This window comes from Haemaphysalis longicornis, unplaced genomic scaffold (assembly GCF_048455015.1).
Source record: "Haemaphysalis longicornis isolate Haplotype H1 unplaced genomic scaffold, Haemaphysalis longicornis Haplotype H1 scaffold_9, whole genome shotgun sequence".
NCBI classification, from domain to species: domain Eukaryota; kingdom Metazoa; phylum Arthropoda; class Arachnida; order Ixodida; family Ixodidae; genus Haemaphysalis; species Haemaphysalis longicornis.
In genome coordinates, this window is record NW_027526460.1 from 33787588 (window position 1) to 33812708 (window position 25121).

General features: G+C 49.3%; 1 protein-coding gene across 1 annotated transcript; it reads left to right on the forward strand.

The window, feature by feature from the left end:
- The first annotated feature begins 3841 nt into the window (after positions 1–3841).
- LOC144151750 (ATP-dependent RNA helicase DDX18-like) lies at positions 3842–25121 on the forward strand. Its single transcript, XM_077682876.1, has 9 exons — positions 3842–3993; positions 6284–6587; positions 8199–8313; positions 12094–12233; positions 15257–15418; positions 17209–17361; positions 19846–20016; positions 24116–24293; positions 24932–25121. The coding sequence occupies exons 1-9, from the start codon at positions 3932–3934 to the stop codon at positions 25045–25047; spliced, it is 1401 nt and encodes a 466-aa protein (XP_077539002.1). The 5' UTR covers positions 3842–3931; the 3' UTR covers positions 25048–25121.

Here is a 25121-nt window from a genome sequence, read left to right on the forward strand (position 1 = left end):
CCAGCACTGCCGCGCACCTGTTCAGTCCCTGCCGCACCTGCTCTTCGAGTGCCCTGAGTATGCGGCAGGGAGGCCAGAACTGTTGGCAGCCCTGGGGGGAAGGGCTCGGCCGCTAGACGAGCTCCTATGGCCACCGGGCAACACCAGGGAGAGGGACAGCGTCCATGGGGCGCTGGGCGGATACCTGGACGCCTCTGGGCTCCGCCTGGCGCTACACTCCCTGTGACTGTGGACCCAGTGACTGTGTGTCTAGACTTTTACTTTCTTTTTTCTTTTTTTTTCCTCTTGCGGACCAGACGTTGTGTGTGCGTGTGTGAGTGTGCGTTAACTTGTAAATATGCCCCTCTCTCCCCTGTCTTCTGTAAATATGTCACTGCTATCCTCTGTATCTCCTCTCTATGAATATCTCACCCCTGCCCCAACTCCCACACCAGCAGGCGTTCCGGTGTCCACCCCTAGGTGTGACAATTTACGCCTGCTGGTGGTCTTTCCTTTACTTTTCTTTGTCAATAAATTCATTCATTCATTATAAGCTTGCCGAACGAGCTATTTGCGCTTAAATTTAGGGCTTATTCTTTTTAATGCAGTAAGAATGGTGGGACAAACAGTGGAAGTAAGAAAGCACACGTAAACATAGAAGTACCGATGCGTACTGCTGTTGGTACTGCGCGCACTATGCTTGGTTTAGCTGCAGGGCTGCGGGGCTTTGGGGTTGTCGCAGGCGACACTGGCCGATTGACGCAAGCAACGGTGTCTTACGTGACCATATTTGTCGAGCGAGCAGTAAGTTTCTCGAAACGATTATTTTCTGTGTCCGAGAGATGGACGCGTAAAAGCCGCTGTCATGTTTAACACAACACACATTTAACGCACTCTTGAAAAACCCTAACGCAAAGACCTAGTTCCCATCGAGCGGCCGTGGCTCAGTCGACCGAGCGAAAGTCGGCGCACTAGTTCTGGACTGCGTCGACATAAGCGGCACTCGTCCGCGCAATCAAACTTCGAGGCAGTGCCGGTTTTTGCGAGGACTCGATAACTTAATGGGAGAATATTCACGACATTGCCGTCTCTGTGCGGCCTCCCTATATCCCGAACTTCGATATCTCCGCGTCGTAGACGCTGACGAGCCACGCTCCGCTAACGTTCTACTATATACATCGTTGGGCGCGACAGTGCTGTCCCGCCTATGCAACTTGTACTCGCGTGTTTCTTTGAACGCACCGAATTTTTGTGCAGCGCAGGAGCAGGAGCAGAACTCGAGTGAGGTCCATTCCATAATGGGATGACTTACCGAACATCCCATCGGCTAACTTGCTGGAAGTTGAACCTACCGAGTTGGTTTCACATTTCCAGCTCTCTCCCGTCCAGCTCCGGCAAAAATCGAAGCAGTGCGTGTAACCGGAAATGTGCGTGCTGGGCGAAGAGTCTTCTCTCTCTCTCTCTCTCTCTCTCTCTCTCTCTCTCTCTCTCTCTCTCTCTCTCTCTCTCTCTCTCTCTCTCTCTCTCTCTCTCTCTCTCTCTCTCTCTCTCTCTATCTATCTATCTATCTATCTATCTCTCTCTCTCTCTCTCTCTCTCACACACACACACACACACGCACACATACGTGAAAATTAAAATAAACATAAACTTCTGCTCTGGAAGCAATTCTGGAACAAACGTAATCATTCCTCGCTAAGATATTTCTTCTGGATATCCGCCTCGATATGCTACAAGTAACGTTAAAATCCCTCGTTCCAAGTCCCAAGCGTAAAACCTAGGACCGGACTCCTACACAAAAATTTCCCACAAATACACAAGTTTTAATATTTCAAATATCGCCGGTACGTATCACTTGTCCTTTCGTTCTTTTCGTTCCGACGTTTATTCTTTATTTACTTTAGGTAAAAATCTGAAGAGGCTGAGTCGCTGGGAAGTAAAGTGATGGCGACAGAAATGGAACCCCAGGTAATCGACTTGGATAGTGAGGGCGAAATGCCGGAAGAGGCTGGAAACAGCAATGACCAACCTAAGAAAGCCAGGCAAGAGCATTGTAAGTACAAATTTTACACTAGCATATTTTTGGGAACAGTTTAGAAAGTAAGAACGCTGTAAGCAGGTTGTGCTGCCCGAAAAAAAAAATCGTATTTTGGAATGCAAAATTTGGCAGTAGGTAGCTAAGTTGTCTGCTCGAGCAAGAGGACTATCTGTTTATTTTATTGTGCGTTGGTTCTACAATTCTAGAATTACCCTCTGTCCCTCGAATTAATCGACGCGCTCAGTTTGATGCGAGGTTCGGTGGCTCTTATACGTTCGTCTACACCGTGAATACTACGATTGTGTGAGGAAGCAACCTTAAGTACTACAGAGTGCGTTATACTTAGGGTTGTTCGCTTGCGCGTTTTATATTTTAACACGGAGGTGTTTTGTGCCGGGATATACCAAGATTTCACTGGCGTCATATCCGTCACAGAGCTGACGCCAGTACACCTTTCCCGAAGCGACCCACCAGCAGGACATCGCTCGCCAAGCATACCCACAAGACAGCGCTGCACATTTCGCTTTCGTGTTTTACCGATTCCTATGACAGAGCCATCAATTACAATTATTTTGGGTGTTTTCTGTTCCCACCACGTCAACGACGAGCTGTGTCACCATAGTCCTCAAGAGAAAGCCAGTGTGGTCTTATCAGTATAGTCCTGCGTCAGTATAGTCCTCATGGGAACGCCAAGTCGCGTATTACGAAAGTACGGCCGTTTTTATTTCCGGATTAGTTGGATGCATACGTCGCGGCTGAGGTCTACTCTTATAGTCACCGTAGGTCGTCTTACAGAGCTGCAGAATGACCAGTTGAAGTGACAAGGTGTGCAAATTTGGTGAATGAAGAGGCCTATTCGTCCAATTTGCACCACCTCAATTCGTCATTCTTGAGCGTTGCGGTGAAGTCATCCCACGAAGGCTCTTTAGAGTGAAAAAAGGTACCTTGACTTCACACCCTTAAAGTGCGCGCGCCACCTAGTTCTCGCTGCAACATCGATGTGCGTTTATCGGCTTGACACTGTCTGGAGAATGGCATCCCCACGTCCGACGACTCGCAGCCACGATAACAAAAAATGGCTGCGGCTTAGCCCAGCTACCCCTGGATACCCAAAGCGAAAGCTTGGTTTAGACTGATGAAGTTTTTGTTTTATTTCGTTAACTTTTGGTTTAGCTGTAATTATTATACCATTCATCCAAACCCGGCCTTTGTCTACGGTTGTGGTCCCGCTTCCGGCGTTTTCCGGGCCGGACGGCCCGCCGGGCGATATCCGCGGGGTGGTCAGACGTTGCTTGCCGACGATGGCTCGAAGCCTCCAGCTCCCGCGCACCGCTCAGAGAAGACGGCACGGCCTCGCCCTCATTCATGGCCAAGTTCGCATGCAGGGCGAGTCACGTGGTCGGGCGCGAACCAGCTGCGGACAGCGCATGCGCCGAGCCGGCAGCAGCCATCTCTTCCTGGAGCTCGGCCCGGCGAGTCGCGTGATAAGTAGCCAAGGGTGCGGCGCAGCTGTGGTCAACCGAAGGTCAAATTTACCGCGTCGGCGAAACCGCTCGACGAGATTAGCTTATCTTTACTTTAATACCGCCCCCAAAGCCCAGTGTCTGCTATGTGAGCTTTTCAGAACAGGGGTCTTTAATGGCAACGCTACAAATCCGGCATAACACAGGCCGGAACGCGAGGAGACAAAGAGGGTCGTTAAATTGGCCTTGAGCAGCATGGTGTCCATACGCAGCACGATCATATTTCTCAGGAGGAATGCGCTCACTGTTTTTTTTTTTTTTTTCGCATCCGGTTATTTTTTTTTCTTGCATTGTAGCTGCGGCGCAAGCAAGCAACGGTGTACTGTCGGGAACGCCATTCAGTTCCCTCAGCGGCAAGGTGTCCGACGCGACGCTTAAGGCCATCAAGGCTATGGGCTTCGAAGAGATGACCAAGATTCAAGCAAAGGCGATCCCTCACTTGCTGGAGAAAAAGTAAGTTGGCGAATGTCAGCCGCCTTGATCGGAGTCCTTGTGTGTCTATATAGGTACTATTAAAGTGAAAGCTTTCTCAGTGGGGCCAATGGCGTCCTGTCAAATAACTAGTACCTCACTTCCCCATATACCGGTTGGTCGACTGAAAAGCTCGGATAAGATCTCTGGACACACGGCGCGTGCGCGAAACCGGTCTTCTATGGTGTCAAAACGGTTACTTGAAAATAGCGAAACAGGAGCGGTTCTAGATAAGACAATACCCGCATCGATCATGAAGAAGGAGTACAATATTACTATACCTTTATCTTCTAAACCACGTATCGGTATACATTTAGATCGGTCGTAGGTGCGTTAACTTAGTGCGCGGATAATCCATCGCATGGGTTCGTTCTTCGTTCGCGATTTGGGTCTTTGAGGGTTAGACGATCGATTGGGCGCACTTTTAGCGGCTGTTTTGGCGCACTGTTGACGCAGTTTTTGTTTGAAAAAGCTTTTACGCTTCTGTCAACTTTCTTTACGAAGGGATGATAGTTTTACAATGGTCTCGTCTGCTAACGTATAAATGACGTAATCAAAATGGAAATTTTGAATTTTCGGTGCATTTCAAAATGGCGGTAACATGTGCAATGGGTGTAAAAAGGAAGAAAGGGACCAGCGCATTGTCATCCCGTTCTTCCTTGTCCCGTCCATTGTGCTGTTTGGCCGTGCCTTGACAGCAGACGGTAATTCTGTAACTTTACAATTCGCTATGAACTATTTATGGCAGGTAAATGAAACTCGGCGTTATGACTGAGTCGTCCTAGCGGCCAATTTCCGTGTAATTTTTTCCCCCCAAGATATGCCTATATTAGACTGAGAACTACAGACCATTCATCAGAAAGTTGGCTTTGCCGCAATATTCAAACTTGTGTCGGCGCTACGTTGTCCGCGTGCGCAAAACTTTTCAGACGCTAGCCATAGACGGCTTCGTTGTAATAAATGCAACTACGATATTACTCTCAAACGTTCTCCATTATTGTATTTATTACTATTATACAACGCCAATGCGACTATATGGTGAGCAGTGTAGAATCTCTTTGAAGCGCTCAAAACTTTATGTCCACCGACCGCCATCGGCCTGCTACTGCAAGCCACAATCTTTCATGGTCTGAGGCTAATCTCCATTAACTAGCATCATCGCAATGCTGTCCCATGCTGGACAAACGCATGTCTTGCTTCTTCTTCAGTTCGCTGTCACATTAAACTAGGAACTACACCGTCACTCCTCTGTCCCCTTAGAGCTGGAGTCATGGACCCTTGGTGGTCGACGGATCCCGCAACCACATTTTCCAGCCCACTGCGTACACCCGTGTAGCTGGAGTAGAACGCGATTATCCGTTTAACAGTAGCAACAAGGACTAGAAAGACAACACCGACGAAGCACAACTGATTTATTAACACACATCAAACATATATACTATACGTGCTTGTGGAAAATAGAAGTAAAATAAAGTTGTTAGTTGCGCTTCGTCCGGTGTTATGTCTTTTTAGTCTTCGTTGCCACAGTTCTAAGTGCTTTCCACTGCAGCTATACAGCACCAACTAGCCCCCACATATGTCCTGTTTGCGCACATCTCTTATTGTTGCTGCTTACAAATGCGCGAAGTCGCTTCCAGCCTGCAGGTTCCCAGCGAAATTGCTCCCAGTGGAAGCGGCGGTACCATACGGGGCATGACGAGTGGAAAACTTACTGTATTTTTGCGCGTATAACCCGCACCAAAAATGCGAAAATTTCAATGGCAAAGGGTGCATTTATTACGCGGTTTTTTTTCTTTAATGCAGCTTCACGGCAATGCGCGTTGTGTCGTGAAGCTGCACTGCGCGTTTTGCCGTGAAGCTGCACTGCGCGTTGTGCCGTGAAGATGACCTTGTGTACAACAGTGAGGACTGCGGCTCAAGTGGTAGCTCCAGCGAGAGCAGTGGCACTGAGTGAATTGACTTTCGCCTTGCAGTCAGTGTATTCTACGTGCTAAATAATGCTTTTTCTGTCTACATAGTATGTTCTGTGTTGCTTGAGCAGTAGCTTCGGTGCAGCCTTTCCTACATCAAATGTGTGGACAATACGTAAGGATTTTTTTCTTTTCCGGCGGGCTGAAAGTGGGGGCGCGGATTATATGCAGGGGAAGGTTATAGGCGCGAAAATACGGTATTACGCGATCGGTGGCTACCCCGCAAAGTGGTTGTAGAACAACCATTGCGGCGACGGGGTAACCTGCAGTCTTGTGTCGAGCGCTTGCAATGCGTCCTGCAGGGACGTAGCGGCCGCGGCGAAGACGGGCAGCGGCAAGACCCTGGCCTTCCTCATCCCCGCCCTGGAGCTCCTGTCCAAGCTCAAGTTCGTGCCGCGCAAGGGCACGGGGGCGCTCGTCATCTCTCCCACCCGCGAACTGGCCCTGCAGACGTTCGGCGTGCTCGAGCAGCTGATGCGGTGCCACAAGCCCATGACGGCCGGGTGTCTAATCGGAGGCAACAGCCGCCGCGCCGAGGCCGCCATGCTCGCCAGGGGCGTCAACTTTGTCGTCGCCACACCCGGAAGGCTGCTCGACCACCTGCAGGTCTGTCAATGGCTGTCTTCGCAGTGGCGACCATAGGCGTTTCATATAGAATAGGGACGCATGCTCGTATAGGCAGCTCGGCCGGGTTGAACGGGGCATAATATGCTTTACTTTAATACCAGCCCCCAAAATCAATGCCTGCTATGTGAGCTTTTCAGACCAGGGAAAGTCATACGTACCCCCTAATGGCAACGCTTCACAAACCCGGCATAACACAGGCAGGAGGCAAAACGGGTCGTTGGAACGCGAGGAGGCAAAACGGGTCGTTGGATTTGTCGTGAGCACCATAGTGTCCATACGCAGCTTGCCGCATACGGTTTTGAAGCCGTACGTGTATGCTGACGACCACCAGTGCCACCGTCTCTACGTGACGCATCAAGTATATATACGCCTGGTAGCTGCAACAAGTAATGCCGAAGAGTTGAATGAACTGTTTTAGAATACGTTTCATTGGTACGCGTTTGGAATTTTCTTGCAAAGTTTTAGAGCGCCCGTGTGTGTGGTTACATGATTGTAGCTTATCAATACTATCACATTGAAAGTCCAGTTTGCTTGATTCTGGAATGTCGACCCATTAATTGGGCTCGTTGCATAAAGTGCCAACTTGAGCAAGGGAACGACGCATCTGATCCGTGTTGCGAGGCTGTTGGAAGAATTTCTGGCTACAGTCTGACGCTTAACCGCCGCGAAGTCGTCGTACTCCACGAGGCGCAACACAAGGCACAGCTGACTTCCTGCTCTTCTCGTAAATACGTCCTCATGGGGCTTCCTTGGGGGAACAATTCACGTGCAGAATCGTTGTGCTTCATTTCCATTTACATAAACTGCTCCGACAAATTTTCCCATTCATCTCGTACTACGCAGGGGTGCGTGATGACAGGGTTCGCGATGGTACAGGTGTGATAAGCTTGAGGAATGATTAGAGGTTTGATAAGCCTTGCAAGACGTGCTGACAAGTGCCCCGCCCCAGCGGTAGTACATTTTATTATAATGCATTATACTACACATTTACTATAATACTCGTGGCACACCACCAATGGTCACAAAAGTTGTTCAGAAATCAGAGCACTATGTGCGAGATATGTCGCCAAAGAATCAATGTTAGCGCGCCGTGTATTACGATTTGTTGTGTTCATGCGTGTTTCTTCTCAAAATAGCCCTCGTTTTTTAACACGAAAGTGTTTTATCCTGGAATACACGAAGATTTTACTGACGTCATATTCGTCACGGAAATGACGCCAGTACAAGGCAAGCGGCCTGTAGAGGGTTCACCCCTGCACACAGGGTCTTCTTGCGGGGAAGCAACCTTTAGTGCTAAACAGTACGTTATACTTATGGTTGTTCGTTTTCGGGTTTTATATTTTACACTAAAGTGTTTTATGCTGGGATACACCAAGACTTCACTGACGTCATATCCGTCACGGAAATGACGCCAGTACACCTTTTCCGAAGCGACCCGCCAGCACGACGTCGCTCGAAACGCACACCCACAAGACAGCCGCCTACCCGCAAATCATGCTCAGCTGCAGTTTTCGCTGCACATTTCACTTTTGTGTTTTAACGAATTACTAGGACAGGGGAATCAAGCACAGTTTTTTTTTCCTTCTCCAGAAAACGCGGAGATTTGTGTACAAGGACCTGCAGTGCCTCGTCATTGACGAGGCTGACCGCATACTCGACATCGGGTTTTTACCACAGATGAAGAAGATTCTTCGCTCACTTCCAAGTAATCATTTTTCTGTTGACTACTTGTTAAAGCGGGAAGCCAAGCTGTGCCACATTCTTGGTCTCGGTTTTTAGTTACGTATCGGGGTGTAATTAATAATCATACAGCCTTGTACGGTAGCTCCCGTATAAAAAAGAATGAAACGATATCAATTCTGGGCCTTAATTGGATGTGCATACGCGTTCGGGGTGTTTTGCGCAATTGAATAAGTCTAAGAATAAACGTTGATCATTCCAGCACCAAAGTAATAGGTCCAAGAATTAAAATTATAATAAATTAAAATTAGAAATGTTGATTACTCCAGCAACAAAGTGATCAGTAATCACTTAGGGGTGTGTCAGATGTCTCAGCCTATTTTTAGTGTTTTACTTAAAGGGTTTACGAAGCCAAAATGCAAGTTTGGTTCATTCAAGGGCCTGCGTTGACCCAACAACAACAGTGACACCAAATTTAGAGAAAAATGTCAGCAGCTAAGCTAGAAATTGAAGAGCAGGGGCGTAATTCTCAGTTTTGTCCATTTAACGCCCGTTTCAAAGTGTGCATTTCGAGCGAGCCCTGATTGGCTGAAAGCAGACGATCAGGTGTGACACAGCAGGTTTCAGTGCGCGTCATTGGTCAGAGGCCTCGCGATTGCGACTACGTCACGACTGAAATTGACGCGAAATGGGCATCCTTGAAAAGGACACAACTCAGAATTCCGCCGCAGATGCAACAATGGAGGCTAACCGTCCGCTTTCTCGCCTAGTCTTTATGACATCACAAGAATTTGCCTGTGCGATTGGCGGCCGCTGATGAAAGCCACCGCCACGAAACATGGCCGAACGTCCGTCTAGTTCCGTTTGGTAGTCACACTGAAATTGATCATTACCCGTATACAACGTTACTGCTGATGTCATGTGGCGCGAAATTGAAAGGGCTTTCAACATTTATTTTTTATTGTTAAAAAACGTCGTTCAATCGAGGCAGAAGACAGGCCCGCGTCACCCGCCTCCCAGCCGAATACCACAACAAACCGGACACCCGATACACGGACGTCGCTCCGTATACATCCCGCCCTGCTCACGCACTGGTTGTCGTCGACTCCAAATCGGTCAATATTACCTCCCTCAGCTTTCTCCACGCAAGCACCACGACGGCTGAAGAGACAGCCATCGCTCTAGCAGCGACCACTGCTTCATCTACGTGGCAATCCTCACAGATTCGCAACAGGCTTGCCGCAACTACTGTACAGGTCGCATCTCTCCCTCAGCGCTGAAGATACTATCATCAATCAAAGATCCCCCCCACATCCAGATTGTGTGGACACCAGACCATTCTTCCCTCGAGGGAAACGAGGTGGCACACGCCGCTGCCCGCGCTTTACAAGATGACCTTTCCGAACCCTCCATCTATCCCCTGGTCCCTCTCCGATACACTGAAATCTTATATAGTTATCGCGAACTGCGACTTCAGTACCCTCCTCCTCACCCATCCCTCAGCACACAGGCAGCTCGCATTTGACGTCGACTGCAAACCAACACATTCTACAAAACCTCGATACTCCACTACATCTCACCCTCCACACACCCCTACAACTGCCCCTCTTGCTCTGTCCCAAACACTACCTACCACCTGGTGTGGGAATGCCCCTACGCGCCAAACCCCCTCCCTTCCCATCCCCTGAGCAGCGGGAGCGCGAGCTGGCCAGCTCACGGTGCGAGGACCAAGAAAGCCTCATCGCTCGCGCCCAAGCAGCTGCGCTAGCTCGCGGCTATCTGGACTAAGAAAGCCACCCACTTTTATGCCCAATAAATATTTTCCAATCCAATCCAAATTCGGGGCGGGAATTGAGTGGGTAACCAAAGAGATAAAGTGGTATGTTGTCTTCATGGCCAATTTAGAGAGTAGGATAAAATAACATTTTTAACGTTTTGATTCAGCCAAGCAATTTTACTTCAATGTTAGCTTGTCAAAAGGAGCATGAAATGCAATAGACTCAACGGAAGCGCACCGAATTCAAACGATCAGCTCTGTGCTTAGCACGCTCTAGTACTGGGCATCGCCAAGCTGCTACACGCGCGCGCAGCCAATGACTGCACGTACAAGGACGGCAGTGGCCTTGTGCGCTTTGGTCTTTCTCCCATAATGGTCTCGTAATTTCCACAGTGCTTGAGAGGAGCGAAGAAAGGGCGAAAGCGCCAGGACTGGCCCATTTTAGTGAACGGCCCTTTTTAGTGAACGATAAATGTTTAGTGAGCGACAACTTTTTTTTAGTTTTAGCGGCCCTTTTTTGTCAACGAAAAGGGCTGGCCGTTTTTAGTGAACGATAACTCGGCTAATACTTAACACTTTTAAACCATTTTTGCGGGAGGACGTTCTTTGGATAGTACTCTAGCGATTGCGCGTGTAAAATTGCAACCTCTCGAACCCTGTTTAGGGCCTCTCTAAGGATAGTGGAGTTAAGGCCCAACCACATGCAGCGTATTTTCGGCGTCGCGCGAGCGTCAGCGTCGTTCGGCGTCAACGCGCGGTCCCGCAGGAGAGGGCGAGTAACCGCATGGGACCGGCGAAATCGCGCGCCTGCGTGCGCGCTCGACGCTTCTTTCGGCGTCCAGCACGAGATTGAACAGTCGCCGGTATTTGTCGCGCAGAGACTTCCATTTTTTCTGCATGGTTTCTGCGGCACAAACACACGAAAACAACGACGACTTGTTACAATAACTATGCGCACAGGCTGCAGCGCAGGTGACAAGTGCCTTACCTCCGTCCGCAACACCAGGCGCCACGGCTGCTGCCACTTCATCCCACAACGTCTGTTTGCGGGGTTTGTTCATGTTATCTCTGTGTTTAGCCTGCCACAGAGCGGGGCGGGCTGCGACTGCAGTTATTAATGCCTCAGCGTCGATGTTCGGCAAGCCGGCCACCATTAAAACAGCGAGACGGACTGGCACAACCAGAAACTGGCACCAGCGCCGCTTCCGCCGCTCGCGCCGATATCTGGCGAGCGTAGATATCGGCGTCGTCCGAGCGTCAGTCCGCGTCGCCATGCATTTTGGCGCGCGCGCTGACGCTCGTCGACGCCGAACGACGCTGACGCTCGCGCGACGCCGAAAATACGCTGCATGTGGTTGGGCCTTCAAACGCACCAAACCCGGCCCCTGGGCTACGAGGCGTGCTACAGTAGAGCGTTGCGGATTGGTCGTAATTTTTGGCCCCTGTCAAATACATCCGCAGCTACCGTGAATCGAACCCGCAACTTTGTGTTCTGTGGAGCAACCCCTTAGACAGAGCCTCAAGGCGGGTAGGCGCCGAGTAATGCGAACCTGCATTCGCGGGTCTATATTTTGGACGTCGCAAATTCTCCCCTTTCATGAAATGTTCGCAGAAACTGTTCTACCGGAAATGTTTTTGGATGCTCTACAGCGCTTCGATAGAAAATGTTCGCTTACACGCACTCGTTAGTAAGCTGTGCCCTTTTAATTTGTCTCATTAGTTAATGAAAACACCGAAAACTTTCGTTAGATGGAGATGTAAGATAGAGAAGATTTTTAAGCAATATAAAATTTATGCGAAATTTATATGAAATGTAGGTGCATGCAACCTGCGGTTTGCTATCCTGGCGACGCCACCAAATGTTGCGACGAATAGACTCGAAACAGACTACACGCACAAAGCCTTTGACATAGTAATAATGTGATTAGGAAATGTTCACACGTCTTTTCCGCGCCCTTTTGTGGATGCGAGGGGATTGAGAGGTCGTTAATATCGATGGCTCGCTTGCTGTTCTCTAACCTCTCACAGGGGAAAGGCAGACGATGCTGTTCAGTGCCACGCTCACTGGAGACACGAAGAAGCTGATGAGAGTGGCCTTGAAGCGCGATCCCCTTTGCATTGGCATGAACGAGAGCGAAGACCAGGCCACCGTGCAAAGCCTCGACCAGGTGGGCTCTCGGATGGTGTACCAGTAATGCTACGGTTCATAGGCACCGTATGGCGCCCTCTTCACCTCGAGGCACGCCTTCCCACACCGAAGTGTGCGCCGTTCTGCGCCAATGAACCTTTTTCCAAGTGTTTTATCTGCGCATGCGCTTGGAGGCACTGCCATTACTTTTGGGGGCTCGGTGTTATCTGAGTCGCCGCTGACGACTTAGCCCTCATCCCCACAGCCGTCACCTTCTCCGTCACGGCACCGTCACGTCAACAAAATGCGACGTTGGCGGAACGGAGAAGTGTTCAGACTGGATCTACACGGAGCTTTCCGTCAGATTACAGGGTCGTCTTCCTAGTGATCAGTTTAGCCTAGAATTGAGCGTTTTTAATCTGAAAAGTAAAGAAAATGGTTTGTGCTCACTTTTCGCTAAATTTAGCCGTAAAAATTTGTTTTCTGATTAGCTGGTTTAACGCGGGGCATGGTCCCGTCACGTTGACGTTACGGAAACGTAGAGCTCGACCAGAAATCGGCCGAAAAACGGCGCCCATGACGGAAGACGGTGACGTGACGGTGACGTGACGGGGTGAAAAACGGCTGTGGGAATGAGGGCTCAGGCCACATTCACACAGCCGTCACCTTCTCCGTCACGGCACCGTGCACGTCAAAAAGCCGCGACGGAGACGTAACGGAGCAGCGTTCGTACTGGAGTTCTCCGTCAGAGTACAGGGTCGTTTGCCTAGTGATCAGTTCAGCCTACAATTGAGCGTGCTTAATCTGAAAATTAAAAAAAAATGCCGTGATATATACGATACAAAGTGCTGTGATGCAAAAATAAGTTTTCTGATTGGCTGGTTTACCGCGGGGCGTGGTCCCGTCGCGTTGACGGAACGGAAACGTAGAGCTCCTATTCCCGTCACCATCGCACCGTTTTCGGCGAAAAATCGCACAAGAAACCGTCGCCCATGACGGAAGACCGTGACGTGACGGTGGCGTGACGGTTCTCAGGCGATTTCTCGCAAAAGACAGTGCGACGGTGACGGGAGGCAGAGCTGTATACGTTTCTGTTCCGTCAACGCGACGGGACTACGCCCCGTTGTAAACCAGCCAATCAGAATATTTAAATTTTTACGGCTAAATTTATCGAAAAGTGAGCCCACGCAGAAATCTGAGCCATTATTTATTTTTTTGAATTGCAGCAATTAATCGTATACATCACGACATTTTCTTTACTTTCCAGATTAAGCGCGCTCAATTCTAAGCTAAACTGATCACTAGGCAAACGGCCCTGTACTCTGACGGAGAGCTCCAGTACGAACGCTACTCCGTTACGCACTCCGTCGCGGTTTTTTGACGTGACTGGGCCATGACGGAGAGGGTGACGGCTTTGTGAATGAGGATTTACGCGGTGGGCACGCAGAGCCCAGCTCCAGACAGAATATTGTCGCTGATGTTCGGTGGCCGCTGGGAAATTTCTGAGTCACCAGATGGCCTGTCACCGGCGTAGGAAAAGCGAACTTCGCGCACGAAGTTAAAAAAAAAGTGCAGAGTGATCACCATGCCGACCGAGCCCCTCCAATAGGCCGGAAGTTCCGCCCCAAAATTTTTTTTCTCATCCGTGCATCTACGTCTGCTTAGAACCTACTCCGTAGCTCTCATTTCTATAGAATTGGAAGGTATGCATGCAGGAGGGTTGTCGTCCACCTGTACTTGTTCCCGTTCTCGCCCTCACTGTACGGCCAGAGGGACTGCCCTTTCTGATGCTCTCAGCATATTGCAGGGTTAACCACGTTGTACTTGCGATTATAATCACGTTGTACTCCGTTATTATAATCAAGTTATACTTATGGCTATAGCCATAAGTACTATCTTGGTCACCCTAACTATGATCAAGATAGTACAACGCCACTACCAAGATAGTACAAGATAGTAAAACGCCACCACCAGCAACCGTGGTCGAAAGAGCCTGTGCTCTCCCTAGCGGTATTCTTGGCGTGGAAAAGGTCAATTATTCCTGTCGAAGCTATGAGCATGGGGGCGACTTTTACAGGGCCCGTGAAGAGAAAATACAAGTTTGATTTATTAAAAAGACTGCTTTTTCGCCGATAACAATTGTACAAATTTCACCACAGACTTTAGGGGGGAAAAAGAGAAACTCCCCACACGCGTTTTGGCAAGGCCTTTATGACGTCACAGAATCATCTTCGCGCGATTGGCGGCGGCCCACCAAAGCCACTGTCAAGAAACTCGACTGGGTGGCTGGAGTACGGCCCTTCCGGTTGCATCACTTGAATGCTAACGAGCAGTTAACACACTGATAACTGTTTTTGTGTGCCTTATATGCGGCAATTGCGTCACTGCTGACGTCATGTAGAGCGAAATTTGAATTTTTTAACACAAAAGTGTTTTATTCCCGCATACAGAAAGATTTCGCTGACGTCATATCCGTCACGGAAATGACGCCAGTACAACGAAGCAAGCGGCCTGTAAAGGGTGCACCCCTGCACACAGGGTCTGCTTGCGTGAAAGCAACCTTTAGTACTAAAGAGTACGTTATACTTAGTGTTGTTCGTTTTCGGGTTTTATATTTTAACACGAAAATGTTTTACGCTGGTATACACTAAGATTTCACTGACGTCCTATCCGTCACGGAAATGGCGCCAGTACACCTTTGCCGAAGCGACCGGCCAGCAGGACATCGCTCGCCAAGCACACCCACATGACAGCCGCCGACCCGCAAGCCATGCCCAGGTGCAGGTTTCACTGCACATTTCACTTTCGTGTTTTACCGATTCCTATGACAGAGAAATCAACCGGGTTTTTTTTTTTTCAATATTTCTTGAGGTTTTTTTTTTTTTTTGGTTAACAAGTCTTTTGTGGCTGGAAGAGAACTGAATGAGTTACCAAACGTCTAGTTATTTCAAACTGAACAGGGTTGTCCCCTTATAGCACTTACTTCTAATACACTTTAAATACGATGGCAATGCTCAACCGGAGCGCGACTAAACAACGATCGCATTTCCCCCACTTCTGCAGGGCTACGTAATCTGTCCGTCCGAAAAGAGGCTCATCCTGCTATCGGCTTTCCTCAAGGACAAACAAAACAGGAAAGTCATGGTGTTTTTTAGCACATGCCTGTCAGTCGGATTTCACCACAAGCTACTCAATTCTCTTGGCCTGCGCTCTTTGATGATTCACGTGAGTGCCTCTACTTTATTTTTCAGGTTAACAGATTAGTATTGCTGTCATTACGTATTATAAATTATTCGCTCGTACCTCCACTGTGGTGTTCTCGCTTTGGCGTTTTTTAACAGCAAAGCTGTTTAAGCTTTTAATTCCGCCGTGGAGCGTTACCAGAAAACTCAGCCCAGTCGAGCGCACGTGAGCGCGCCTCGTGAGGAGCGCTCGGCGTCTTCCCGGCTTGCGCGTGGGCTTGCGCTACGTGAGGTGCTAACAAAAGTCAATACCGATCGCGCGTGAGCGTACGCCTCGTGAGGAGCGCCCGGCGTCGGCCAGCTCGACCTTCTAGAACACACTGCCCAGCGTTCGTGGGGTAATCTCTCGCATGCTGTTCTCCTCGCCAGATCACGTGCGTTCGCGCCTCACGTGGGGAGCACAGAACAGCTGTATATAGCTACAGACGCCGAGTTCGCGAAGCTAGTTGCCGCGGGTTCTAGCGCGCGTTCCGCTTTGGGAGAGATGTGACAGGCTGCGGACCAAAAGGTCGGGGCCCGCCAGTCATGGAGAACTTTCAGCGGCAAGTTCGGAAATCCACCTGAGGTGCTGCAGCCGGGTCTCCGACGAAGGCGGAGGGGCCGCCAGCTCTGCTGTTTCTCTAGCCTTGTACCACTAGTGCGAGCTGCACCAATTTTAGATGCGAAGCATCTCATGGTCGGGCTATGTCCCTCCCTTGTTGTTGCGCCGTCCACACCCCACTGCGCATGCTCGGATTGGTGAACGCCCAGTGGTGTTCCTGGAGCGACAGTGTTGCCGGTGTCTTCCTGGGCCGGCACGAGACGAGCACGCTTCCCCTTTAAGGGCTCCTGGAGCGACAGTGTTGCCGGTGTCTTCTTGGGCCGGCACGAGACGAGCACGCTTCACGCGCCTTCGACGTTTCATCGTCGTCGGCAGCGGCGTGCGTCGGCGAGTCTCGGCGGGCCGTGATTACAAGCAGCCCACAACCATCCGGGGAACGTGCATCGACCTCATCTTCAGCAACTTTAGGGTTCATCCTCTACAACAGCCGTTAACTTTACATTTCACAGACCATAAGGCGGTCATAATCAAAGCGGAACGCCAACCACAGCTCGACGTCACGTATACGTTGAACATGATGATGATAATGCTTAAATAAAGGCAAACTCGTACCACGTACAGCGTCTCTCTCTCTCTCTCTCTCTCTCTCTCTCTCTCTCTCTCTCTCTCTCTCTCTCTCTCTCTCTCTCTCTCTCTCTCTCTCTCTCTCTCTCTCTCTCTCTCTCTCTCTCTCTCTCTCTCTCTCTCTCTCTAATGCCTCTCCACTCTAACACCCCCCACCCCCCTCCAATAAAATTACACCATCTTACCGTAGGGGAGCCCTGAGTAGGATGCGAAACAGCCATGGGGTCAACGCAATTTCCCATTTCGTAGTTCCGGTAAGTGAAAAGTTTGGTAGTTACCATGGAAACCAAACGGTAAATATAACGGTAGCTACGTACATATACCTAACGTAAACGACGAACTGAAAACTAATGGGCACTTGAATCGACCCCATGGCTGCTTCGCATGCTACTCAGGGTTCCCCTGCGGGAAGATGGTGTATTTTTTTTTTTGGTCAGCTTAACGCAAGTTCAATTCAACGCCACACGTGTAACGCAATAGTGCTTTCTCGTATAATTGGTTTTCGCTGCCTGGACTGTCCATTGCTCATGGATTCTGCTGTCTTCGAATCTGTATACGAAGGACACCAAACATGACTGTTGGCTGTCGTCCCTTCGTCTGCCTCGCAGGGGCGACACAAGCAAGATGTACGAACGAAGACGTATTTCGACTTCACCGAGGCAAAATCTGGAATACTGCTGTGCACCGACGTTGCTGCCCGAGGCCTTGACATTCCTGACGTCGACTGGATTGTGCAGTACGACGCTCCTGGAGACGTTAAGGTTTGCTCACAAAGGCTGCTGTTTGCGGGTCTTTGTCTTGCGTCATTTTTATTGTGTATAAGGTATTCGAGAGTGCTCTAGAGTTAAGGACAGCAGAGGTTGATGCACGGTTCAAAAAGTACCCGAAGGGGTGCCCTCACTTAGTTTGGAATCTCCTGGCCACAAAGCAGTGACGGGGTTAGGCAGTGGTTCTTTAGTAGGTGTCGGTGGACCTGAAGTGGCCCGTGAGAGCACTTGAAGGAATCTGCGAATTTCTTCGCGACACTCCGCTCTTCCCTTTCGCGAAACCTTGCTGCCAATGCAAAACAACTGGCTTTGCCGCATGGCACGTACTTTTCGTAAAGTCGGCTTTTTGGTCGGCGTTGCAGTTGTGCAAAAAAGCCAGACGCACAAAGGGGGGGTATACGAATAATGTCAGGTGACTTCGGCTTCCAGAGTAAATTGTTTAACAACGTGACACGCGTTGATATACTTGATCGTAAGGTTCCCTATCCCTTGTTTAGTTCCAGAGGGTCTTAAACAAGTCCGTCCCGGGTACGCTGCCGGTTCAGAACCACTTCAGTTGAGAGACATCGTGAATATTTACGAGGGAAGTTGCTTCTTGTTCGTCATTATTTTATCTCTTTATTTCAAAATTTTATTTGCCCAGTTTGAGTGGATAGTAAATAGCTGTGTGCGCAGCTCGTCGGGTCCGCGGCCGTTACAGTGCAAGGCAGCCACATGGGCAGGCGATAATACAGACATAACTGCTGAAGTGAAAATATAAAAAGTGATCCGCATACATCACAAGCCTAGATATAAAAATAGTAATTACTGTGTACAACAGCAACAAAAACCATAGCCGCGAACAGCAGACGAGGAAAGTCTTTTTCGTGGAAGGAAAAAAAAGTTCGACAAGCTGTCTTTTGGTACCAATGTACCACACGCTTTTGAACTGTCGGCCTATAGAGACCGTGAAGAGCTCACGTGGAGGGGCGCAGCACAAACAAGAAAAGCACGACGAAACGTGCGTTTATTTTACTTGACATCACTATTAAAAACACGCGGTGTGACATATTTGCCCACCATTTGATTGCAGAATCGCAACAACTTCAGTGGGCAAATCATAAAAAGTCGTTGGGGTCATCTAATCATTCCTCTGCTGCTCAAGTTGCAACGAATTGACGAATCAACCTTTTTATTGTGTAAATTACCGGCCCGGTCAGGTACCCTCAGTTCAGGGCACCTCTAATCTGTTCATTAAAAAATCTTCCAGACGGTGATCTATAGGGCCGGGTACTGGAATGCTGCTTTCCCTTCGGGAAACAGACCGAATCGGGATGGGCAGGGCAGTGTCACTCCTCAAGAGGAGTTACAGGCTTAGTAGGAGTGCACATCTTTTAGGGGCGAGCACCTTAGGGGCTGGGGCTGTTGGCGTCTCCTGTTGTCGTAATCGTCGTATCATTTAGTCACGGTACTAAAACACCGGGAAGCTCGTTTACACCTCGCGCTAGAACGTAACGCGTACTAAAACACCGGTACACTGGTTTACACCTCACGCTGGAGCACTTCTTGCTTCAAAGACAAGAGACTTTTACCGCAAAGTTGTATGCCTGTACCCCCGATGATTTCATCTCCGTTGGCAAAAACGCAAAGGTGCCAAGAATACACGTATACACTGCATGCTTCGCCCCTCCCTTCAGGTTTCACGTTAGTGGAGATGGGCCGGCATTTTATTTGTAATAATGCTAACCTATTATATAAGGCCTTACAGAAGAGTGAGCGACCAATTTGGCAACTCGGGTTCTAATTTGCTTATTTTACTTCACTAGGATATGTTTGTGTCCCGCACTTTGCTTCACGTACACTTCTAGTTTTTTTTTCTATACATCAATTTCAGGCACGGATAATGTCGGCAGAAGTACCCTTAATAGCTTTTCTGCAAAACGCGTCAGCAAGCAACCAGATCATGACGATCTAATCACGTATACTTCAGTGTCCGTGCAAAACCAAGGGCACCAGTGCTGGGTATAGGAGCTATACTTTTTTTCCGACAGACGTGCACTGTTTGCGACTGCCTGAATACTTGCTATGTCCTGTATGACGTTACCACCAGTGTAATCGCCAGGACATAAGGTAGAAAGAGCCGCAACCCCGCATAAAATTACACAATAGCTGTCCGAGTTTCGTAATCCAGGAAGGAAATGTTTGCTAACTCAGGCAGCGTCTAGAATTTGAGGACAGCGTGGCGTATCTGTGTCTGCAAGTATATAAAATCAGAACGAAGAAGTAACACTGCGAACACTGGTAACTCGCAGGACAGCTGCCCCTCGATCACGTTACGATTTCCGTTTTTTTTCTTAACTTCCATTTAGGTAGTGGTAGTGCGTCTTAGTAGTACGCACTTCGTCCTTAAACTGCACGAAATTCGAGTTTAGCTAGGCAATAACCTAGCCTGGTGTTGCTGGAGCGCTTTGCCTTAAGTGCACTCGGCGTCCCTCGCAGGAATACATCCATCGGGTGGGCCGCACAGCTCGGGGTGTGGACAGTCACGGTTCCGCCCTTCTGTTTCTTCGGCCCCAAGAAAATAAGTACCTGAGACGCCTCCAGGATGCCAAGGTGCCCCTCCACGAGTACGAGTTTTCGTGGGACGAGGTGGACGACACCCAGGCGCAGGTAAGCGCAAAGAAAAAAAAGGTGGATGCCGAGCGAAGCTTACTAGCGGACGACGTAGAAGCGAAGCAGAATTTACGTGAAAAGTATTAGGAATTTTTGTTCTTGAGCGTTGATGACGGTTTAAGAAAAGACACATACACGCACACACGTTTGTTTCGACAGCACTGTTTTTAAATAATGGTGCCTGTCGACAACTAATCTACTCAAAGTGTGTATCTAAATGATACAAATAATTAAATGATGTTTTGATATTGAAAATGGTGTTATCGATAACTAGTATACTGAAAGTGCACATCCAGGTGATGAGACGTATAAGCCAGAGGACCAAATCATGTTTCAATGTGAATGGCGGGCGACTTTGGTAGTGACCGCGTGGTAATAGCACACACACAGGGACGTCCGTCTTCGGACGCCTCACGCTATAGAATGCCTCGCGCTTCAAAAATCCGTGAAGCGTCGGCAGATTTCGTTTTCTGACGTGAAAAATACATGAACCAGACACCTAAACTTCTCTTAAAATGTTAGGGACGTTTCAGTTCGTAACTGCAACGATGGTTCGTATCATCTACTGAATGTAAAATGTGTCGGGGAGTAATCATTTAAAAGCCGATGGCGGACGCCCCTTTCAAAAAATTAACCCTTAAAGGGACCCTGCAACCGATAGACGCTGTCACTCTTTCCTTCGCGTCTGGCAGCACTGCAAAAGCTATCGTTGTCGCTACCACGGAGAGGCATGCTCGTCGTAGCCGATCTTACGTCTTCCGTTTCTGCTTTGCTTTTGTGGCTTTCTTTTTAAAGCTGCTATGAAATGCGTTCATTGCTGCGACTGAAGGAAAACCGGCCAATAGCCGCTACACCGCTGTAATGACGTAATTCCAGCGGCCGAAGAACGCCAAGAATGGGAAAGAGAGAAAAATATTTTGAGCAAGTTTTCAAGTTATCTGATGGGCATATAGTAGTGATTTTTGGCTGACGTTCTTTGCTACCCCCTAATGTTATTCTTTGCGATCCCCTGGACGTGCTTGTTGATTACACTATGCAAGCATTCAAGATTTCGAAAAAAGTTGAAGCAAGTGTTCCAGGGACCATTTTGAAAAAAAAGTTGGATGTAGTTACCGTTTTTATTTATTATGTAGTTTCAAGTTACCTTGAACTGGTATAGGCCATCAGGGGTGACAAAAGCGGTTTTTTCCTTGTCCAAGTCATCTACAGAAATCTGCCAATAACCGGAACGGAGGTCAATGGAAGAAAAGTATTGGGCACCATGGAGGCAGTCAAGGGCATCATCGATGCGGGGCAGGGGATATACATCCTTCTTGGTGATTTTGTTCAGGTGGCGGTAGTCGACGCAAAAGCGCCAAGTGCCATCTTTTTTCTTCACTAACACCACCGGTGAGGCCCATGGACTGCAGGATGGTTCAATTATGTCCTTTTTCAACATTTTATCGACTTCGCTTTGGATGACGGCGCGCTCGGCATGCGACACGCGGTATGGTCGTCGGTGAATGGGACTAGAGTCACCAGTGTCGATACGGTGCTTTACGGCCGTCATTCGTCCCAAAGGACGATCGGGGAAGTCAAAAATTTCGGAGTAATTAAGCAGCAGGCGGCGAAGATCATGGGCTTGCTCTTGTGAGAGGTCCGGGCTCATCATGGTCATCACCTTGTCAGTGGACGCAGGGGCAGCTGTATGAGTAAAGTCACAGTCAGGGGTAGTGGTGGCCAAAGTTGAGACTTCGTGGTCGTGTAAGGGGCACACTGACGCAAGCGTGATTCCTTCCGGTAATACCTGTGCATGAAAACCGAAGTTCAGGATAGGTAGAGACAGTCTGCTGCCAGTGATGGAGGCGACTGAGTGAGGCAGCGTTACATTTCGCGTCAGCAGAACGTCAGTCATTGGAGTAATAACATACTCGCCATCAGCAAGAGTGCCGGGGACTGCCAACGAAACATACGTGATGGCCTGAGGCAGGAGACGGATGTGCGTTGTTGAACACAGGCGGGTCGGATGAGTGTTATCGGCCACCGGCAGACTAGGTAGCTCCAGGCTCAGGAATCCTCTGGCACAGTCGATGAGCGCTGAATGGTCGGCTAAGAAGTCAAGGCCTAAGATCACGTCATGTGCGCAGTTTTCTAATACGGCAAACAAAACAGGAACAGTACGGCCAGCAATCGTAACACAAGCAGTACACATTCCAGCTATTATGGGCGTTCCACCATCAGCTAGTCGGACATGAGATAGGGCAGGCGTCAGGACCTTATGTAGGCGAGAGCGTAGATTTGAGCTAATCACCGATATTGTCGCCCCAGTGTCAATGAGCGCACGAACAGGAATGCCGTCAACTTCAACTTCTAGTAAATTGTCTGTGGTAGGAAGGGTCAGAAGAGGATTTGCGGGCCAAGTCGAGAATGCAGCTTCACCTCCGGGAGCTGCATCCTTTAGTTTTCCGGCGAGTAGCGGTTGGAAGTGGTCGGAGATGATGGTCTCCGAGACTGCGGCGAGCGAGACTGACGTCGGTGCGGTGAGGGCGAGCGGGCGAATCGGGTCGTCGAAGTGGCGGCGGAGTCGTCTGGCTGCTGTTGGTTACGAGATGTAAAGCGGCGGGGCGTACTGTCGAAGCGGTCAGGGGAGAAGTTATCACGAGGAAACTGGAACCAGCGGCGCTGACAGTAGCGAGCAACATGTCCCACACGCCTGCAGTTGAAGCAGATGGGCCGGTCGTCTGGTGTTCTCCACTCAGCTGGATTGCGATACCGGGAAGAAACATAGTCGCTGCGGAAAACGGCTCGTGGAGGTGCTTGTCGCAGCGGGTGGTGGCTCACCGAACAGACTGGATGGATGCCCATGTTAGCAAATTCCTCCCGAACAACCGCTTGAATAAGGGAAACAGTGGGAAAGTTGCTCTCCGTCATGCGCGGTGGAACGGCCGCTGGAGCCATGGCTTCAAGTTCGCGGCGTACAATCCTGGTCACCACATTGTCAGAAGGCCCAGTATCCATGCTGCGTGTCACCGGGGGTGGAGGCGATGGCAAAAATGCTGCTTCGCAGGTTGAAGTAGCCGCGGTATTCGGAAGCCGTGCGAACTGGGTCGTGATACGACGGCTTTTGGCTAGTTCAAAGCGCCGGCATTCCTTAATTATCGCGTCGACCGTGTTGCAATCCTTGCAAACCAGCAGATTGAATGCATCATCAGCGATCCCTTTCAGTACGTGGCCGACTTTTTCTTCTTCATTCATTCCGTCGTCTGCGCGCTGGCACAGGGACAGAACATCCTGTATATAGGCCACATACGGCTCGGTCGACGTCTGAGCGCGAGTCGCGAGTTCTTTTTTCGCAGCAAGCTGGCGGCACTCTTTCTTTCCAAATACCTCACAGAGCCCTGCTTTGACGGCGTCCCAACTAGTAAGGTCTGCTCCGTTCGTTTCATACCATGTGAGTGCTGCTCCCTTCAGGATGAAAGGAACATTTGCGAGCATTATAGTTGGGTCCCAGCGGTTGAAGGCACTTACTCGTTCGACAAGTTTGATCCAGTCTTCAAGGTCGGTGTCATCGGTACCGGAGAATTTTCCAGGCTCACGGGGCTGCGCCATGACTACGAACGGGGCTGCGGCGGTGCCCCCGGTACCCGAGGTGTTGGCAGTCATCACGGTTGAGCCGATGCGACGCCCGCTTCGGAGATCCGTGGCGATGAGACGTTACCCGGCTCCTCCACCAAAAGATGTTACGGGGAAAATGGTATATTGCAGGGGTAATTGAATATGCCACACGGTGGGGAACACAGTAGCACACAGTCTCAAGTGGGTGCAGCCAGAGAGCGAGATCGTTCGTCCTCTTCCTCCTCGTCGGTGAACCGTCCACCGCACCAGCTGTCCGGGCTGGGCCCAATCCCTCGGTGTCCATATTCCTTTCAGAGGGTACATGCCCAACCCGTGACAATATTGTGCGTTTGGCATAAACATCCCGTGTTACGTAAGAGGCGGTACGTGTCGACTTCTCGTTAATTTCATAAAGTCGGTCCGCGGAGGCCGCGTATCAAATGCTTGTCATAAAATAGAGGGGCACGTAAGTTAGCTTTTATCCGCTTTATGTTGTGCGCAGATCGAGCAGCTGGTTTGCAAGGACCGCTACTTGCGAGCCTCGGCCGAAGGCGCCTACAGGGCGTTCATAAATTCGTACAACTGCCACTACAGACCGATTTCGACCGTCGAAGACCTCGACCAGAGAAAAGTGGCCGCGTCGTTTGGTCTTCAAGAGCCCCCAAGGAAAAGGGGACGAGGTATCCTTCTTTGATCATTAAGCCGCATGTAGGGTTAAACGAGAGGCTAGCGTGACCCTCATTAGTGCATTATTAAAACATAAGATGTTTTGTCTAGAGCAAAATCAAATCTAATTAACAGTGTGAAATAGAGAAAATATGGTACTGACTATGGAACACAATGCGATTGTTAGCGACAGTTGTTAATGCGGGAAAATGAACAAAGCAACAAAAATGCGAAGTAATGTTCACTGGGTGCTCTTTAAGGTGGCTTTAAGGTCAACATAACTGATGTTAAAATGAATTTGATTTGAATTAAATTGAACTAAAGAAGACATTTGTGCATTCTCGTACGGCCATTTGTTGTACGAGCCGCTGGCACCTCTTGCAGGGGTCTAGCAAATACCTAGCTGAACTGTTGTTGTGAATGTATTCTTTAAATAAACTAGCTCAGCAATAAATTTTAGTACAACTAACCGATTTTATTCAAATCATCGCCCTTTTTCATTTCACGTTTCACATGACAGCCCGGCTTTGCTGTAACTTTATTCTTGTTATAGGTTAAAATGCCACGCCGACAATGAGCAGTTCATTTTTACCGGAGATCTGACTGCAGGTTGGTATACGTCTCTAACTTTCATTTTCGTTTTTATTTTCAGGTTTTAAAAGCAGCAGTTGGCCGCAACCGAAGAAGAGGGCCAGGTCAGACAGCTGGGATAATCGGGGGTACCTCCCGCCCATGAAGCGCAAAAAGAAGTTCAGTTTCAACGATTAACGATCAGGCAGACAGTTGGCAGCCAACCACGGTTTTCCGTTCTTTCATCCAGGAAGTGGGGCTAAGCCAGTAAA

Excerpts from the sequence above, each read along its gene's own strand:
- LOC144151750 (XM_077682876.1), top strand. The coding sequence starts at position 3,932 with ATGGGCTTCGAAGAGATGACCAAGATTCAAGCAAAGGCGATCCCTCAC. Across the intron at positions 17,362-19,845 it reads ACGCTCCTGGAGACGTTAAG|GAATACATCCATCGGGTGGG; the intron begins GTTTGCTCACAA and ends CGTCCCTCGCAG. Across the intron at positions 20,017-24,115 it reads TGGACGACACCCAGGCGCAG|ATCGAGCAGCTGGTTTGCAA; the intron begins GTAAGCGCAAAG and ends TGTTGTGCGCAG.